Genomic DNA, 13,953 nt, shown 5'->3' with positions numbered 1-13,953 from the left:
AACCAGAATGCTGGCAGCCAGGTGTGAGTCATCACACCCCTCCCCCCGGAGAAACCAATAAACCTACAAAGGCTGCTCCAACAACAGGGCCTGGCTGTACATCATCACCCCCAGACGCCCACCAGACCTCAATCTCCTCTGTGCACAGCCTCTAATTCGATTTTTAAACCCATTCCCAAACATGAACAAAGAGCCAAAGATCACTGGACATTTGAGAAGAACCTCCAACATAAAAGAAAGAGACCAAAACAAACAGAAAAAGGATCCCAGAATAAAACAGAGACATATGGGAAATAAGGAAAAAAGCAACATAGAAAAGAATGGAGAAAGACCCTGTAATCATGAAATAAATACTGGTAGCTGTATTTTTTTTTTTAATTTTTTAAATTCATAGAATAAACACAATTTCTTAGAAATTAAAAATATAAGAGCAGAGGTTAGAAGTTTAATAGAAAGATATAAGTTGAGGAAATCTACCAGAAAGTAGAAGAAAACTACTGAGAAAAAAAAAAAAAATAGAGGAGTTATGGGAAAAGAAAAAAAATAGAAAACTTACCAATGAAATAATATTTAAAAAATTTCTAAGAAATAAGACAATTATCCTGACTGAATGGCCCACCAGGGACCCAGCAGAGAGACACACAAGGTATCCAAACATTTACTCTCACAAGCCCTTCCTCTCAGCAAGTTACTAGGAGATGAACTGCAGGAGGGAATAAACCAAAAACTCCCTGAAATGAGGGAACAACCTCAAAAGAGGAGGTCTCCTCATCCAGGAAACACGGGACTGAACACAGAGACCAGCCAGGGGCTTCCTTGGCCTGAGGTGCAGCAAGCTGTGGGCGGCAGTCCGGACGGGCTGAAGAGCGGAAGGAACGATAGATGAGAGGGACTGCTAGAAGGGCTTTTCGAATGTCCTGGGAGAAGACATGCCTGCCAACTGTCAGAGAGTTTAGAAATGAAATTATGATGGATAACCACAAAACCAAATAAACAAAAATACACTAATTCCAGCGGGGGGTAGTCCTGCATTATTCAATAAAGAAAACAGAAAATAGTCTCAGCTGGAAACAACAGTTACACAGTCATAATAATAAAAACACTGAGCTAATTTAAATAACAACTGTAATTTAAGTACACAGGGACAACGGGGGACAAAACCATGATGGGGGAGGGTAATAAGAGAACTAGCCTCTTCCATCACAGGGAGTTCGCAGATATCTTAAACAGCAAAGCAAGACAGTAGAAACATGCTATTAAGAAATGTGGACGTAACAGCAGGAAAAACAGCTAAGAGATGAAAGTGGTCGTCACCAGGGCAAACAACTTTAGGTTGGGAGGGGTGGGGTATAACCAGAGGCAGAGACACATCTAGTACTAGTCAACTATTTAAATTACGTTTACATTCTATTGTCATAAAGATAAAGCTTGAATTAAATGAATGACAGGATGTTCAGGGATTGCAGACCATTCGTCTGAAAAACTTATATATGCTAGGAAGCAAATAAACTGGTCCAGACATGGGTTTTTTTGTTCCTTTTTTTTTTTAATTTGGAGAAATACTGAAAGGGAAGAAGCAATGAAGAAAAGAGGACAGTGGCAGAAAGAAGACAAGCACGTGAAGGAGCAAAGTACCCCAGGAGGCAGGAGTAAGGGGTCAGAGTGTGTACATCAAATCAGGCCCAGACAGAAACACAGACAGCTCTTCCTCTGCGGTCAGGGGTGGGCCCTGTGAGCGGAGAGTTGAACACTGCTTGATCAGCGCTGTTTTGGGGGGCGGTAGGGGGCCAAGGAAAACTGTGAATGCTAGAGAAAGTACCAGAAGAAAATGGTAAACTCAATGTGCTCGAGTAAATTTGATCTTCAAGCAGGAATGGACACACACGGTCTTAATTGACAGCATTTTTTTTTTGATAGGTAAGAAGTGGATTTATATAGAGAGAAACACACCCCACAGATAAAGTGTGGGCCATCTCAGAAGGCAAGAGTGGCCACTGACAGCATCTTGACTTGGTCATTCCTCTACACTCCCGTGATACTTTATAACACTTACCGTGTCGTATTTACCCTGATACTGTAAAGGGCTGTGTTTTCATTAACATGGATCCTCAAGAACCATTTTACCCATTAGTATACGCACCAACACACAATCACCATGGTGCCTGATGTGAAATGCATGTTAGTTGTATAGATATAGAAATGTTTATTTCCAGAAGTGAAAACGCATGTCAACATACCGGTACACCTTAAAATGTAATGTCAACGTTACCTTAAAATGTTTATGTCAGGACAGGCAGCATTCAATAATTTTACTGTGTATTAATGCATAATGTCCTACTATAGATAATGCCCCCCCCCCAAGAAAAAAAAAGCTGATTTAAGCTCAAGTTTACATCGGAAGCTGTCTCTTTGACTACATTCATACAACACCCAGATTCTGTTTTGGGAGATGCCCACTGACTAGACTCACAGCAGCCGGGGAGACTCTAAGTTAAAGCTCAGGAACATTCATAATACATACAATATCCACACCTGGAAATCAATACCTGCCCTGCCTACTTAGACACCCAAAGATTTTATGGCTTGAAATATCAAATTTATCGATTCAGAATTAATTTGAGTACAGTTGCTCTCTATTAAGTGCCTCCTAGTATTTCAACATACTCCTAATTTTACATTCTTCCCCAGAGGGAAATACAGCTATTATTCACAATGAAAAGCAAGATATTAATGCTAATTTTAAAATATTCTGCTTACCTTTCCTCTACATTTAGGCCAAAAACCAATCTCCTTGGTAATTACCCAGCAGCTTTTCTATAAAACATTTCAGATTCATCTCAGATTGAGGCTCAGAGAAGAGGAGGAGAGTTTAAAAATAAATGAATAAAAGTAAGAGCTTTGTTTGCCATTTAAATCTTTTGCTGAGTTTAGAGGCTGTTTTAGATTGCTATTAATTAAAATTCTTCTTATCATATTAATATAGGAGAGAAAATCAACTTGAAAAGTCGATAAATCCTAATCTTTCATTTTACAAAGCAGTAAAACAATGAATTATAAATATCTAAATGATTTAAGGTAATCAACACTTTAAGACAAAATGCAGATTGGTACACTTGTGTATACTTTTCTTCAAGTTCCACAGAGTTGGAATTTGACCAACTAAGGTTGTTCCAGTAGCATCACACAACATGGAACAACCAAATGACACCTTCATAATTTCACCCTTTCATCCTTCCAAAGATGTTTCAGAAAATAATTCCCCCCCAAATGCATTTTATAGTAACTTATCAAGGTATCCTGACAACAGAGCTGGGAGGTTAGTTCTACCTTTAAGGTCACACAAGCTATATAAGTCAGCAGTGACTTCTAATTTAAGAAGCATGCAGAAACATCCAAAACACCTAATTTTACTGTATGCTACCACACATATATGGAATCTAAAAAAATGGTACTAACGCACCTAGTGGCAAGGCAAGAATAAAGACACAGACATAGAGAACAGACTTAAGGACACAGGGGGGTAAGGGGAGGCTGGGATGAAGTGAGAGAGTAGCATTGACATACACACACTACCAAATGTAAAATGGAGTGCTAGTGGGAAGCTGCTGCATAGCACAGGGAGATCAACTCAATGCTTGGTGATGACCTAGAGGGGTGGGATAGGGAGGGTGGGAGGGAGGCTCAAGAGGGAGGGCATATGGGGATATATGTATGTATACATATAACTGATACACTTTGTTGTACAACAGAAACTAACACAATATTGTAAAGCAATTATACTCCAATAAAGATCTGAAAAAATAAATGAGAAAAAAATTAAATTAAATTAATTATATTAAAATAAAATACCTGATTTCGACTTCAGGATAACCTGAATGGTATGCCCATCGTTGGCAACCTCACAGTCCCGGCAGACCACATAATTCGGGGAGAGGCGGACATCCAGCAGTGAGGGGTCATATCGAGCTTCTCTTGAGTTCAAGTTAATGGGAGACTGATACTCCCCATTGGCATCAGGAAACACCAAGCCCCACTCAACACCTGAGGACAAAAGGGAGCAAGCTTAAAACAGATTGAAAAAATAAGTTACAGCAAAATTTAACATGGGAAAACTAGTTGAAGCACTGTTTATGATCCTTGCCATTATTAAGAAGGCTATGACTATTGTCCTTTTACAGATAAAATATGTAATAATGTGTGTGAATTTTTTGCATTCATATTTTTAATGATCTAATGTTATCAAATGCCACATTCAACGTCCTGGACTATACACTACCAAATGTAAAATGGATGGCTAGCGAGTAGCTGCTGCGTAGCACAGGGAGATCTGCTCAATGCTTTGTGACCACGACCTAGAGGGGTGGGATAGGGAGGGTGGGAGAGAGGCTCAAGAAGGAGGGGATATGGGGATATATGTATACATATAGCTGATTCACTCTGTTGCACAGTGGAAACTAACACAACATTTACAGCAATTACACTCCAATAAAGATGTGGGGAAAAAAATAAAGCTTATGGGGGAAAAAAGGTCCTGGATATTCTATTTGTCTGCAGAGAGGTACTAATTTATGGCTCTAGGAAATCTGGATCATGTTTAGGTGATTAGAAAAAAACGATAACACAAAAATTTCCTCTGCTCATTAGTTCAATTATGTGCAGTACTTGGGACATTCCTGCAACTCTCAGCGTTCTTGATGAGAGCCAAAAACCATAAACCTGATGCTAGTGAGTAAACACTTATCAGAAACCCGGACACCGTATTTTGAAGTGTGCGTACGCATATATACACATACTTGTATATACATAGTACATGCATAACACTCTTCCCGTATTTTTATAATCCAAGTGATAAACTCTACATTTGTTTCAGCATGTGTAGTCAACATCAGCACCCGCAGTCAGTTGTATTAGGAGTCCTACATCTTCAGGGATACATTTAGGTAACTCAACTTTTTATTAAAAGGTCAGTCCCGTCTGACCAGTCCCACTGATTGAGCTCAAAACTTAGAGGACTCGTTTAGAAAGAGTTGAAAGAAAGAAAACATCAAACGGTGCACTTTAAATATGTGCAGTTTATTGTATGTCAATTATACTTCAATAAAAGTTCTTCAAAAAAAAGAAAAGAAAAGAAAGTTGAGCGGTGTCAGCATCCTTCGCGAAAAGATCAGTGGCTCAAACACTTTCTCCCGGAAGGCCGGCAAGAAGCTGATAGTTTCACTAACGCTACGAGACAAGAATCTACTGAGAAGAATGAAACTATGTAGCTGTATAACCGAATTACTTGGCTGTACACTTGGAACTAACACCACGTTCTAAGTCAACAAAATTTTTTGCAAAGAAACTAATAGTTTCACTAGCGCTGTATTCTCAAGGTGTTGAGTACAGTGGACGGCGGCTCCTCTCGCTGCTCGCAAGACGGAAATGTCACCGCCCGCAGCCTTCGGGCTCCCCCTCGGGACGGCGGCAGGTGCCAACCGCTGCCCGGCAGCAAAGCCGGGCTCCCCGACGCGAACGCAGGCGGCGCGCACGCCCGCTCTCCCCGGAGCGCCTACTGCCCCGAGCCGGGCCGGGGGCGCGGGGAAGCGTCGGGGCCCCACGTGGGTAAGAGGGGACGCGGAGGCGCGGGGAGCGCGCCCCGGCAGCGGGGCACCCACGGCGCCAGCCTCCCGACGCGCGGCCGGTTACCTTCCTCGTAGCCCCACTCCACACCCTCCTCCTCTTCCTCCTCATCCTCCTCCTTCTCCGGGAAGGCCACGGAATCTTCGATGAAGCTCAGGTCAGCCATGGGGAGGCCGCGGGTCCCCTCGGCGCTCTCGCCGGCGGTGCCTGCGCCCCTGCAGGGCGAGCGCTCCGGAGCGCGAGTGGGAGCGCGGGGGGTGCGCGCGGGGGAGTGGGGGCGCCCGCGCGAGTGGGGGAGCGCGTGTGTGTGCGTGAGTGCAAGCGCGCGGGGCTGAGGGTGAGCGCGTGCGGTGAAGTGCAACGTGGGTGTGTGAGCGCGCGTGCGAGTGCGAGCGGCGCGAGGCGCGAGTCGTCGGGCGGCCGGCCCGGGGAGCGCTGCCCGAGTCCGGCTGGAGTGCGAGGGAAGCCGCGGCTCGGGGAGCGCGAGCGGCCCAGTTATAAACCAACCCGGACGGGGCGTGGCTGGCACGCGAGGGACCGCCCCCTGCGCTCGGGCCCGGGCCCCGGGGTGGACGCCACCAAAAGGCCCCGGGGCTCCCGGCCGCACCCACGGAAAGGAGAGAACCAACCCCCCCCCCACACACACACACACACATAAACACACGCGCACACACGCGCGCGTGCTCCGCCTCTCGCGCCCAACCCCGGGGGACCCCGGTGCGCAGGGCCAAGGCAGGGGGCTTCCAACCGTAATTCATTGTCACTTATTCCAGGAAATACCACAAAGAAAGGGATCGGGGAGAAGAGACACGAATTGCCCAGGATAAGAGAAAAGAGAGGACCAGGGAACCCTGTACCAAAACAACAACAAAAAAAAGTTTCCCTCTCCAAAGCTTAGTTATTGAATATTTGCTTTTTAATTCATCCTTAGAGACCAGTGGACACGAGTATGGAAAATTTTCCAGGAAACATATAGTTCCTAAAAACATTTAAGAAAAAAAAATTGTTTTAATCTAGAGAAGTAATTTAGGGAAATTTTTCCGTTTAAAAAAAAAAAAAAAAAGCAAGCGCGGTGAAAGGCAATAAAGTCTGTTTAGTTTTAGCTTCAAGCCTGGAGTGCTGCTTGGGGCGCAGCTGGCTGTGTACACAGCTCCCAGTCGCCTGGCGAAATTGTGTAAATAATGAAATGCACACATTACATAACAAACAGGAACTTTCCTGATTCCAAGAGTCACCTTTTGAATATGCTTCTCAATCCAGGGTGAATGACTGCAACCCCCTGTTCCAAGAGCTTTTAAAAGCTCTAGCCTGTAACCCCGAGCAGGTTAACCCTGCATTTTTAGAAGGTCTATGTGCATAATAAGCTCAGATCTGGACCTTACATAAGATTTTTTTAATGTGCACCAAAATGTTAGCAGTCAATAGCAGGTTCCTAAAGAATACCTGCCTTATGAATGCTTAATCCCTCACGGAAGGATGGAGATGCTGACTTTGGAGATTTTTAGGTTCTGTGTTCCTAGCCCTCACTGCCTGCTCAGCCCTCCACTTTTGTAAAAAGCCACTTCACAGGGACTTTCCTGGTGGTGCAGTGGTTGGGACATAGGTTCAATCCCTGGTCGGGGAAGATCCCACGTGTGGAGGAGCAACTAAGCCCATGTGCCACAACTACTGAGCCTATGCTCCAGAGCCCGTGAGCCACAACTATTGAGCCCACGTGCCACAACTACTGAAGCCCAAACACCTAAAGGCCCTGCTCCACAACAAGAGAAGCGGCCACAATAAGAAGCCCGCACACCACAAGAGAGAGTAGCCCCTGCTTGCCACTACAGCTAGAGAAAGCCTGCACACAGCAACAAAAGTTCCAACACAGCAAAAAATAAACACATAAATAAATAATAAAATAAATCTTAAAAATAAAAGAAAAAAAAACCACTTCACAGTCTATTAGAAATTTCTCCTGAAAATGGATCAGGACTGAGGGGGGAGGAGGGGGGGAGGAGAACATGACTCAATCAATTCTGCCACTTTCTGGAATGTTTGCCAAAATACATAAAAGCTATTGGTCAACTTTAGCTTTGAGGATTTCAAGCATTCCTGTAATTTCTCTTTCCCCTTAACACAGAGACCAGAAAGTCCACCATTCCCAGGACTGAGACACAGTTTGAAAGCGACTAAATTTGTTCTTCACTCACTGCCTTTTTGGTGTCTAGTGGCGACCCTCCCTGCTCTGCACCCCAGGAAGCCTGGGATTGACAGAAGCAGAGGTCTGCCCTAAAGATATAGCCTTTAAAAATAATAAGCACTGCCCAAAATATTAACCACCTTCCACTGAAGTTCTTTTAAAAGGAACATTTTATTTCTTTTTCCATTTTTGAAAACTTTTTCACAGCCTTAAAAATTTCTGTCAAGTTTCTTTTTAGAAGTAAGTTCACACATTCATCAAAGGCTGCAGCTCGTGGAACCCAGGCAGTGAGAACAAGATCACTTTGCGACTTAGAGCTCGTCCGCAATGTCCATTCCCCGCTGCCCCCAAACCTGCATAGACGCTAGACTGCAACCATTGTGTGACCACCGATTTCATGTAAAGGATCGTGTGAATTATAGAAATGTTTGCCAGACCAGAGGACGACAGAATCTTGTGGGAAAAGCTCAGTGTTCCGTGAGTAAATGGTGTGCCATATTTATAACAGACAGGCTGAAAGACTGAATTGTTGATGCTGAATTTTCCACCTCACAGACAATTTTGCATCTAGTCCATGATGCATCACCATTCATAAGTGCAGTTAGCTACTAGACAAACATATGTTTACCATATTTGTTCTTTGTGAATTTTTGAGCATCGTGTGTGTAATGTAACTCCTCTCTGGAAGCCTAGCAACATATGAGCCATTCCGCCGTGCATCCAAATATTCAATTAACAGCCTTAATTGCTTTGAGACTGTGTGCTTCAGAATTCTACTAATTAACAGCACCTTAAGACCTTCTCTTCTCAGATCCCTGTACTATATTATCACTAAAGATGGAATTTCTATTTCTAGTTATTATAAGGTATCTCTCACCGTAAAGCCTAAACACACAGATCAAAGATATAGGCCATTGCTTTGATTTACAAAATAGAACAAGCACACCTGACTCTAATATCAGAGTCTAAAAACATTCATGCTCTATGTTATGAACATAAGTACTTCACATATCCCTCTGTATAATTCATGCATTTCAACCTAATGTCATATTTAATTCCTTGAATTAACTGAATATTGCTCGCTTTTAGTGTTTGCATAACTGAGGTCAAACCACACCCTAAAACAATTTATTAAAACTAGGACCTGTATGACTAATTACTACACGATCCTAAGAAAAGAGAAATGCAAATACCTAAAAGAAACAAACTAATCTAGATATCACAGCACCCCACACTTACGCCACTCTCTGCTCCCAATCTTTTCTCACCCTTGGCCTGCCTTACCAAGGCTTTCTTATTGTACTGGTGAGTTTGGGTCCTAGAATTGTCATGAACAATCATTACCTTCTTTTTGTGTACACATTATGCCCTGGGAACACCTCAAGGATGCAGCTAACATTTGCACATCATGTGGCTTCAAACCAGGTTATCAGTTTCTGAGCTTCACCAACAATGAACTGTGTTCCTTTGAGTGCACCGCTCTGCACTAGGCACCATGGGAGACCCCAAGATGAATAAAATCCTGTTTCTGCCCTCAAGGGATTCACAGTTGTCCTTGAAGGTGAGGAGGTAGGAGTAAAGAATTAATTATAATAAAGGCAATATGTTAAATAGTGATGCAAGTACCATCACATCTAAGAAAGATGCTGTTGATACACACGGGAATGATCAAGGCAGGTTTCAGGGAAAAGGTAACATTTGAAGCAAACCAAAAACAATGGGTAGGGTTTCGGTGGGCAGTGAGTAAGGGAATAGCATTGCCGACACAACCAATGATGCTGAAGCATGGAAGTGATTGTTACAGAGCCATTGTCTCCCTAAGTGCCTTCTGTGACCTGCCAAAACCCATCCACGATACTCAAAAAATGTGTGCCCCAGTGGACTCACATCTGAAGACACTTCTCTCGTTTCTTTTGCTAGTCTGACTTTTGTTTTGTCAGTAAAAACATCAAAATTTTCCTCACTGTATACATTTTGATTTCGAAAGGTTTCAAGCTTTGTTTATTAGGCAAGTTCTGATTCTTTCATATTTCTTTCTTCAACAGGTTAACCTCATACTTTACCTGCTTCGAGTTGCGTTTATCAACCTAAGTTGTTTGACCTCTTCTTGGTCTCTTGTCTTCAGAACCATCAGCTTTTAGTCTTTGGGTTCAGTGTAGCTGTGGAAGATTGTACAGTAAGTCCTCTACATACGAATGCGTTCTGTCCCAAGAGCACATGCATAAGTCCAACTTGTTTATAAGTCCAACAAAGTTAGCCTAGGTACCCAACTAACACAATCAGCGGTATAGTACTGTACTATAATAGGTTTATAATATGTTTCACACAAATAAAACATTTAAAAAAACACAAAAAATCAAGAAAACATTTTTAATCTTACAGTGCAGTACCTTGAAAGGTACAGTAGTGCAGTACAACAGCTGGCATCCATGGGCGGCATCAAGTGAACAGAAAAAAGAGTCACTGACTGGAGGAGGGAGAGGAGGTGGGAGGTGGTAGAGCTGAAGAATTGTCAGCAATAGGAGACAGAGGGCGAGCTGCAATTTCACTCTCGCCTAACGTTGATGGAACGCACATTCGCATCCTTGAAGGTTCTCAACTTGAAGGTTCGTATGTAGGGCACTTACTGTATTATCTTTCCTGTCATTCTCTGGCCTTCCCTGTGAGATTGTACCTCATGGCTTTGACCAATTAAATATAAGTAGAAGCGCTCGCACCACTTCCCAATAGAAGCTTTAGGAGTTATTGTGTGGATTATACCACCATATTTGTCTCTCTTTCCCAAAATGACCCACTCCAAGAAAGGTACTGCTCCTTGAGTCAGTCTCAGTCCTGGCATAAGAAACATGCAGAGATCAGAACCACAGCCTCCTCAAAGTCAATCTATAATGTCAGTGAAAAATAAACCTTTGTTTGATGAGGCACTGAGCTTTCAGGGCTCTTTGTTTTAGCAGTGTAACCTAGCAAAAGCTGACTGTTACAGTAGCCATTCAGGTAAAGATGAGTTCAGGGATAATCTTCATTGACTCAAATGTTTTTTTTTCAAAGTAAAAGTACCTCTCTGGCCTGTAAGGAAACTAAACAGCCTAAAACAGTGCCCTTATCTCTGCCTTGCAAACTTCTTAGAAGCCCTTGGCCCTAACTGGCATCCTCACAGCCTCACCACATGGTGAGAAAGCCCTTATCCATAGAAAACCCCCACCTCCTCCAGTAGACATGGGCCTAGCTCTCTTCACTGCTCTGAGATCACACCAGGTATGCCTGGGGCCCAGTGCCTCCTTCAACACCAAAATGACAGAGGCTGAAGCTGGGATGTCTGAGATTATTACATTGATGGCCACACAATCTATCTTTACAGCAAGCAAAACCTTCTGTAAAACCTTCCTAGTATTCTGCCAAATGAAATCCCCTACTCAAGTGGTTAAAGTGCGTCCATGATAAACCTGTGCAGGGTTTCCCTGGTGGCGCAGTGGTTAAGAATCCGCCTGCCAGTTCAGGGGACACAGGTTAGAGCCCTGGGCTGGGAAGATCCCACATGCCACGGAGCAACTAAGCCCATGCACCACAACTACTGAGCCTGCTCACTAAAGCCCGAGAGCCACAACTATTGAGCCTGCATTCCACAACTACTGAAGCCCACTTGCCTAGAGCCCGTGCTCTGCAACAAGAGAAGCCAGCACAATGAGAAACCCCTGCACCGCAAGGCAGAGCGGCCCCCGCTCGCCGCAACTAGAGAAAGCCCGCGCACAGCAACGAAGACCCAACACAGTAAATAAATAAATAAATAAATAAATAAATAAATAAATAAATAAATAAATAAATAAAAACCTGAGTAGATCTCCAGCCCTGAAATGAAGATTGTATTTGAAGTACACATTGTACAACCTCCTCCAGTAGACAATGAGCTCCCCGAGGACGAGAAGTTCATCTCATTCCCCTTTGTATCCCCTCGTGGTAGGACTTAGGAATTTGCTTCCATGTGCCACCTGATCAGCCTTTATCAATATATTAGTGCAATAAAAGTCACCATTGCTATGGTGGAAGCTTTCAGGGAGCAGTGGGGCCGCGTAAAAGGGAGTGACCAAGTTTACTTGGTGGCAGGTGTGTCAACAGGGGCTTTTTAAAGGAAGGGACATGTGAGCTGGGTCTTCAACGATAAATAAGTGTTCTTTTGCCCACAGGAGGGAGGAGGAAGCGAGGTAAGAAGGACATTCCAGTGAAAAGGAAAAACAAACAGTGAAAACTCGAATTTAGAAGCCAGCCTGGGTTCACTTTTTGATCAAGTTTATTTTCTTTTTCTGTGGTGTTAACAGAAGGCTTTCTGCAGTGTTAGTAAAAGGGCAAAATGACACCTTTAAATACTATGTCTCTGTTTTCGTGATTTTTTTTTAAGTCTCAGAATAATCTCATGACGTGAAATAAAGTACAAAGTAGATGACAGGTGGGTACGTACTGCTGACAGAACAGCAATGCTAAAAATGCATGGAGCCCTCTTGACATGAAGAGAAGATACAATGGCCCAGTTAGAGTACCTGTTGGCCACACTCATACTTCAGGTCCCACAGCCCTGGGATGCCTCACTCTGCCCTACAACGTGCCGTTGCCTGTAGGAGATGCAGCTCTGCCTGTTGTGCAAAATGGCAAGCCAACTCGCAGGAAAATAACATTTGAGCACTGCAGTTGTCTCCAGCGATGGCTGCTGTGATTCCTTGTGTTGTAGGCACATGAGAGGGCAGGCTGCTTCCCCTTCCCTTGAATCAGGGCTGGCTTGATGACTTGCTTTGTCCAGGAGACGGTGGTAGAGTGACCCTGGGCCAGTTTGGGGCTTAGCCTCTAAGAAGGCTGACCAGTTCCTCTTTTGCTCTTAGGAACCAGTCTTCATGGAAGAAACTCCACCACCCTGAACCCGCCATGCTGCGAGGAAGCCCTAGCTAGCCACGTGACAACACCTGGAGCAGCACCAAGGCACAGGTGAGTGAGGCCTTCCAGCCCAGGGTAGCCAACAGCCGAATGCAGCCAGGTGAGTAGCCCCAGATGACAGTTTGTGGAGCAGAAAAATTGCCCTTCTGAGTCCTGCCCGAATTCCTGGCCCACAGAATTGTGAGAAATCGTAAGTCATTGTTTTAAGGCACTAAGCTTTGGGGGTTTACTATGCAGCATAAAGAACTGAAACAAGCACTAACTGTGTACCAGCCACTATGCCAAGCAGTCCCCATAGATTGTTTCCTTTAAGTCTCAGAAGAGCTTCAGTAATATCATCCCACATTCCGATGAAATTGTCTGTGCCCATAGACGGATGTGGTAGGTGACCTGAGATCTGTCTTAGAACCTGTGCTCAGAACCGCCAAACTGACTGCCTGCAGAGCTGGTGAATTCAGCCACTGTGCTCTGTCTCCACAACCAGGAGAACATGGGTTGTAAAACACTTAGGAACCGGACAGTAATTTAAATGCACACTCCAGCACTATTGCATCCTGCCTCTGAGCAAACTGGGAGGTATGCTGGACCAGTCTTGGCAGCTGGAGTCAAGAGAGTCGAAAATGGAAGAGTCAAGGGACCTAAGACAGGAAGTTTGGAAAAAGAGCCCGACAGAACTGAAAGCTTTTTAAAATTAATAGATTCTATTTTTTGAGCAGCTTTTGTTCCAAAACAATTAAGCAGAAAGTACAGACATTTTCCACCTACCCCCTCGCTTCAGCCCAGTTTCCCCTATTACTAGCATCTTGCATTAGTGTGGTACATGTTACAATCGATGAGCCAATAATAATGATACATTATTATTAACTAAAGTCCATAACTTACATTAGGTTCACTCTTTGTGTTGTGTATTTTTGTGTATAGCTTTAAGACTCTGCTTTGGGGATTTGATGAAATTTGGTATTTTTATTCCGGTCTCGGAATCCCATTTCCAAACATAGCAGTGCAGCTGTGGGAATTCCCTGGCAGTCCTGTAGTTAGGACTTGATGCTTTCACTGCCGTGGCCCGGGTTCAACCCCTGGTTGGGGAACTAAGATCCCACAAGCCGTAAAAAGACTTTGCTTAGGTATAGAAAAGGGAATCTTTGTCTGGAATCCCATGTTGAAGAGATTTGCTGTCAAATTAACCCCACTCTGCAGCCGTGCATTAGTCCATCTCTGCTGTTCCTCTGACC

At 43.9% G+C, this 13,953-nt stretch overlaps 1 protein-coding gene across 1 annotated transcript in view; it reads right to left on the bottom strand.

Moving 5' to 3' along the window:
- Window positions 1-6,083, bottom strand: part of CA8 (carbonic anhydrase 8) — an 82,778-nt gene extending 76,695 nt beyond the window's left edge. Inside the window, exons 1-2 of the mRNA XM_057735520.1 lie at window positions 5,686-6,083; window positions 3,850-4,041 (exon numbers count right to left, since the gene is read on the bottom strand). Of these exons, the coding sequence (XP_057591503.1) occupies window positions 3,850-4,041; window positions 5,686-5,785 (292 nt within the window). The 5' untranslated portion in view covers window positions 5,786-6,083. The remainder of the gene's footprint in view (window positions 1-3,849; window positions 4,042-5,685) is intronic.
- Window positions 6,084-13,953: the final 7,870 nt, after the last annotated feature.

Source organism: Hippopotamus amphibius, chromosome 5, assembly GCF_030028045.1.
Source record: "Hippopotamus amphibius kiboko isolate mHipAmp2 chromosome 5, mHipAmp2.hap2, whole genome shotgun sequence".
In the NCBI taxonomy this organism is placed as follows: domain Eukaryota; kingdom Metazoa; phylum Chordata; class Mammalia; order Artiodactyla; family Hippopotamidae; genus Hippopotamus; species Hippopotamus amphibius.
Note: the sequence above shows the minus strand (reverse complement) of the source record. Positions and strands in the feature narration are given on the sequence as shown.